Here is a 6,060-nt window from a genome sequence, read left to right as displayed (position 1 = left end):
TAACCACCCCCCCCACCCAAACCACCAAACTAACCCACTCCCAGGCATATACGCCACCCCGCGCGCACCCCCGGGCCCTCCCCACACCGATTCCATCCCACCCTTCCTCTTCCGCCCGCCGCTCTCACTCCTCGCGGACGCGGCCTTCACGACCATCATCCAAAGCGTGATCACGTGGCTCTGCCTGGTGGTGCTGGTCAACGGGGCGCTCTCGCGGGGCGTGGTGGCGCCGCACGCGCCGCGCGGGCGGCTGCTGCTGGGGCGGGAGCCGCGGTGGCGCGGGGCGCGGTGGTTCTGGATGCTCGACCACTATAACCGGGCGAGGGGCAGTTCGTGGTCGTGGTCGGGGCCGGGGCGGTGGGGGAAGGGAGGGCGGGTGGGGAGGTGGGTGGTTTTGTGGCTGGGCGCGGTGGGGAGGGGGTTGCTGGTGGCGGTGGGGGCGTTTGGGGTGATGGTTGGGCCGATGATTGGGGTTTGTGTGGCGGCGGGGACGAGGTATGAGGGGGATTGGGTGTTTTTGGGGCGGTGGGATGGGGCGGTGTTTAAGGCGGTTTATGGCGGGGTGTTGGGCTTGGTGCTGTCGCCGGCGCTGGCGTGGATGTGGATGTTGAGGGCGGGGTGGATTGTGAACAGGCATGCGGTGGTTTAGGTGTGGTTGAGCTGTGGTTGAGGTGGGTGATTAGGTGTGGTTTAGGTGGGTGGCTAGGTGGGTGAGTGGTTGCGATGGCAAGGGGTTAATTTGAAATCAGGATTCTTGTTCTTTTTTTCCCTCTCGAGTAGCGCACTGCTTGCTCTGCTCGGACAGCGACGCGGCCAGAGCCATGCATGGGTTGAATCCGGGATTATATTAGAATTAATGGTAATATGGTAAACACTTCTTTTTCTATGCTGGCGGAAGAAACGACGCAAACAGCGCGCCTTGGATGGACGCGTAAATCACCATGAACATGACGATGCGGCTGCCGGTTTTGTCACCCTGGACGAGGCGCCCCGCGAGCCACCAGTGCCACACCGGGTACCCGGAGGAGATCCTGGTGATGATCTGCACGTGGTAGGTTGTCGCCGCGAGCACGGCCAGCAGCACTTGGGCGGCGGCGGTGGACCGGATGAGGGCCAACAATCGCCCCGACTCCCCGTCGACGGCCTTGGCATCGCCGGGAAGATGCCGACCGCGAAGCGAATCCACCCCGGACTTGACCAGAATCACGAGCATCGGAGTAGCGAGCAGGAATAGCGGCAGGTTGGGCAGCGTCCAGTAGCGGAGGAAACCAACGTTCCTAATCCCGTTCAGTCAGTCAGTCAGATGATTTGTCGTCGCTCACGGAATTTTACGGAATCATAAGACAAGGAGGCAGTCAGTCAGCCTTACCAATAGTGCTGCTGCACGAAGGTGAAAATGCTCGGCAGGTATCCCTGGCACCACGGCCTGGGCAGCAGCAGGTTCTCCTCCCCGTCGGATGCGCCGGAGGAGGAGGAGGGGATGCAGTACCGCAGATACGCCGCGGCCTGCGGGCCCAGCGAGCCCGCCGCCACCGCCGCTCCACCCACGCCAAGCGCTGCCAGCCGACGCAGCGTGTCGATGGCGGTGGGCCGGCGAACGAACGCCGGCAGGTGCCGCAGCACTTCCAACGCGAAGGGGGCGCCGTTGAGGAGCCCGTTGCTGCGGAAGACGGTGGCGGCGCCGAAGAGCACGCCCGCCGAGATGGTGTAGAGGTCGCGGCGGGTGGGGCTGTTATTGCTATTGCTGCTGCCCTCGGCGCGGCAGCCGAGGGCGAAGAGTAGGTAGCCCGAGAAGGATAGCAGCGCGAAGGAGCTCTCCGAGTAAGGGGCTGATAGGAACAGGCCGGCCGGGGAGATGACGTGCAGAAGCGCGGCGACTAAAGATAGTGTCTGGTCGCGCCAGACCACCTGGCCGAGGCGGTAGAGTACCAGGGCCGAGAGCAGGTGGGCCGTGTTGGCGACGAGAATGCCGGCCAGGGCTTCGGCGACGAGGGCTCTTCCTCCTTCGGCCCCGGGTGCGTCGATGATGCCGACATACTCCAGTCCTGGTGGCAATCAGCAACTACGTTAGGGACGGCCGAGCTAGCACCGGAAAGCCCGGACATAGATCCCCCAATGGGCAAAGAGAGAAAAAGGCGCGTGATGAGACAAGCAGCCAAACCTGCCGTCATTGCTCATGACCGACCGACTGACTGATTGATTGGGTAACCCACCTTGAAGCAGCGTCCTCACTACAAAGGGCAGCCCAGCCCCAAATGCCCACTCTTGTTCAAAGACGTAGTCCCGGCGCGCGGCACTGACATAATAGATGGCATCCCAGCTGGTTAGGCGGGCGATTAGCGTGGTTCCAAGACCGGCTGGTCGGGTGGCCGCGTCGCCATTTGCCGGGCCCTGAAGCAACAGCCCTCCCGAGGTGTCATAGGCATCGCCCACGAGAGTGCTGCCGAGAACGATAGCAAAGAGGAAGAGCTTCCAGGCGGCAAAGGAGGTGAGAAGGGTGCGGTAGGGGTGGGTATGAATTTGGGCGTGGGTATGGGGAGTTTGGTGCTTTGGGGCCATCGCGTGTGGCGAGTCGGTCCTGTTCGGGTGGTTGAATTTAGAGTTTAAGTTAGTGTAGTTCATCTGATGTTGGATCAACGCATTGTAAACTTCGGGTCGGATGATTGGCCGAGGATGCTAAAATTGAATCTGAGGCATGTGTTTTGTTTGCTGTGCCTGATGGCAATGTTTCATGCCAGGTGTTGGTTGGATTTGGCGGTTTGAGCTTGGCGGCCGCTGGATGCGACCCACCCACTGCCCGCCTGTTACCCCCACTGGTGGCGCATTTTGGGCTGCTTCACTGACCGCGGCAATATCGATATGTGGCGATTTCGATTGCCGGTTTCATGACGCACAACTGTGGGAAAGCGGCACGCGATGCAACCTCCATACTGTTTATTGCCGAGCTCCGTGCAGACAGCTCTCAGCCTCCAGGTCGTAGCGACAAAATGCGAGATACCTCTTGGTCATAAGTGAAGCCCTCAACCCTGTCGCACACAGATTTGGGCATTGGCTTTAGACTGACCTGTTGATATTACGTGAAAATAGATTTTTGTTCTACACAGTATGGGCGGCCACGGTTCGCGACCGTCGGGATTCAACCGCTTTGTCGACCCGATCTGCTGGCGGCGGGATGGCACGGAGCGGCCGTTCGACAACCCCGACTGCTGACCCAGCGAATAGCCTGGGATTTTAGAACAAGCTGGAAATCTGGAGCCCTCCGAGACTGCCGGAGTGGGTAAATCGGAGCGCGCGGTTGCCGAAACCAGTCATCTCTCTACCCAACAGTCTGCCCGGGCTGCAAACATTCCTGCTTTGGAAAGCGGCTCACTTCCAGGCTGGCCGGGTCTGCCCCGTTCTTCAGCCGCCGTTGCTTGGGAAGGTATCGGGTACCTATTTGGCTGGTCCACCACCATCCAAGGCCGCTAGGGCATCCAATGCCAAAGGGGTTCGATGAAGGATGCCACCTCCTAACGACCCGATCTTGTGTAGCCTGAGGTAGCCCAGGAGACGGTCATTTCCAGCTCATCCTGATGTCGGGATTGGGGAGAGAAATGGGAGATGGTGGGAAGGTGGAACCAATGAGATGGGCCGAGGGCTGCCCGCCTGATTTTGACGAGCTCGACGCGATGTCACAGCGCTCCTCCCAGCTTTCAGGTCTCGACCCACAGATCCCCACCATGCACTCGGAGTTCATAAACCAACCGTCCCCGCGCCGACCCAGTTACGACTGGTCGTCAAGGTCAGGTAATCATACGTCAAGTACCGGATTATTCCTTTCGGGAACACCTCCCTTCCCCCATAACCGCTCGGTTCAACAAAAAGTACAGCTCCAAGGCGACAAGTGCTTTGTTTCTCGACACTCTTTCCCTTCGAGGCGATCGTATACGTCACAACTTTCCGAAACCTACCTTTCCGACGGGCTGAAAGGTTACCAATTCAACCGCGACAGGGCCGCATTGGATTTGAGTGAGAGTCTGCCCGTCCATTGGCGCTGGATTGAGACCGACCGCCCTTGCGCCTGCGACCCCTCAACTCTCAATTTATAACTCCATGGCATGGAATTTCCGGGGTAGCCAAGTATTGCAATTGGGACACTGCTTTCTCTCATTGCCGTTGAGTTCTGTGATACAGTTACAGACGGTTCTTCAAGGGGCGAATTACACAAACCTGGAGCTTCACCAGGCTCACGCGACCTGCCCAGTGGTCGAGGATCCCCGGTTGTCCCCCAGCGAGGCAGGTCCTTAGCATCTCAACACCCGCCTCCGGCCATAGCTTGTCTTCATTTTGTTTTTTCTGCTTCTTCGCAAGGCCTAGGCGTATAGTATTCTAGGACCATGTTTCTGCACTCGGGAGCCAGCCTCCACGGCCACGAATACTCGAATCGCCCTTCTTCTAAGATCCAATCTCCCGCCCACCTCCGAGGCCCGTTACTACGCTCTACCTTCCCGCCACCTAAACAGCGCGCGCGAGCTTCCACGGACGGTACGCCACCGCCTGCCCTTCGACAACGGCCAGCCTCGGATTACATCCCCCGCTCGCCCTCGCCCGTCGTCCGCTTCCAAGACCCGCAGGACGGCCCGCCACCGACACCCTCGACGCATGACGATTCGGTTTCCGAGTCCGAACTCAGCGATGTGACCCATTCGATCGATGGCACCCTGTTTGCCCGCACTGCGCGCCACCGTCGGCCGCGCCGAACCCGGCGCCAGAGCACTACGTACTACCTGGGATATCCTACGCCAAGGATCATTGGGAAGACGAAAGTGGTGCAAAAGCTCTTCCTACCCAGGCTGCTCTTGCAACTGCAGAAAGTATCCCACGGGAGGGCAGGTCAAAACCGGTATTGGAGGTGTTCCCAGCTTCGCGAATCGCGGGACCTGTCGTGGCGCCCCGGTTAGCTAAGCGATTTCCCGGCATCTTTGGTGTCAAGCGCCATCTTGGATATGACGACCTCGTGCTGGTCCGGAGGGATGACGGCGACGCAGGTTCCGACAGTATGGAGTGCGAGAACGAGGAGAATCTAGAAGGGAGGAACCTGCTGGCCGTCTACAGTCCACTACGGCACTCGGAGGAGGCCGAGATCGTGTTGGACGACGGTTCTGTCTGGGTAGCCAGACCCCTCCCCAACGGGTCTTTCGACTTTGTCCATACCGATGCCGATGGTAAGACCACCACGGCGCGGTGGGCGCGTAGGCACACAGCTGCTGTTTCACCTACCACAGACACATCCGCTTCATCAACCGCGCCACAGACACGATACACGTTTAGCATCATCAACCCCCTGACGCGGCGCCATCCGGTCATGGCGACACTTACCCCCTCGACTCTTGATGTCCAAGACACGTATATCTCCGTCTCTCCCTCCCACGCCCGACACCCACCCATCACCCGCGTCGGCCGCTCCCAGTCTGTAACGACTCCTCCATCGTTCGTCCGGGCGCCTTACTCGCCGTCCAAACTCTCCTCGTCAGCTTCCACCAGCGATGGCGAGAACGACTCAGGGGTCTACATCCCGCCGTCGCCCGACCGCGAATCACAACGCACCATCCACCAAATAGACGACACCACCAAAACCCTCATCTCGGTCACCGCCCTCTGGGTATGCCTCCAACCAAGTTGGTCTCAGAACCACAGCTTTTCCTCCTCCACCGCACCCGCCAACCCCGACCCCGCAACCTCGCCATCCCCAGCACCCTCAACCTCCCACCGCAGCCGCGGCAGGCGAAACACCTGGACCACCCGCTCCTCGACCTCCGACGCCCCCCGCCCCGCCGACCTCCCCCCAACCTCGAAACGACTCACTCTGCGCTGCTGCATGCAAAAGCATCTTACACAACCACAACAACAAACGCTACTCCATGCCCGACACCGCCTCCCTCCCCGACCCCCACACCGCCCCTGTCGGTTTGTGTCTCGCGCAACCTCAGCCCAAGCCCCGACCCGAATCCGGACGCCCAGGCCGTTGGATCGCCGGGGGGAGGCGATGGCGCCACAAATCTCGCCTGAGAACGCCGCTAC

General features: G+C 60.3%; 2 protein-coding genes across 2 annotated transcripts; one reads left to right on the top strand and one right to left on the bottom strand.

The window, feature by feature from the left end:
* Positions 1 to 883: 883 nt before the first annotated feature.
* On the bottom strand, positions 884 to 2,559 carry CHGG_09068 (uncharacterized protein; the record flags this gene model as incomplete). The annotated part of the gene is made up of 3 exons (XM_001226994.1): positions 884 to 1,277; positions 1,370 to 2,045; positions 2,214 to 2,559. The coding sequence occupies 3 exons, from the start codon at positions 2,557 to 2,559 to the stop codon at positions 884 to 886; spliced, it is 1,416 nt and encodes a 471-aa protein (XP_001226995.1).
* Positions 2,560 to 4,376: 1,817 nt separating this feature from the next.
* On the top strand, positions 4,377 to 6,048 carry CHGG_09067 (uncharacterized protein; the record flags this gene model as incomplete). Its single annotated transcript, XM_001226993.1, has 3 exons — positions 4,377 to 4,808; positions 4,868 to 5,641; positions 5,755 to 6,048. 3 exons carry the CDS (start codon positions 4,377 to 4,379, stop codon positions 6,046 to 6,048), a joined length of 1,500 nt encoding a protein of 499 aa, XP_001226994.1.
* Positions 6,049 to 6,060: the final 12 nt, after the last annotated feature.

The sequence above is a fragment of the Chaetomium globosum genome, genomic scaffold (genome assembly GCF_000143365.1).
Source record: "Chaetomium globosum CBS 148.51 scaffold_6 genomic scaffold, whole genome shotgun sequence".
Taxonomy (NCBI): domain Eukaryota; kingdom Fungi; phylum Ascomycota; class Sordariomycetes; order Sordariales; family Chaetomiaceae; genus Chaetomium; species Chaetomium globosum.
The sequence above is the reverse complement of the archived record's forward strand: the minus strand, read 5'-3'. Positions and strand labels throughout refer to the sequence as shown.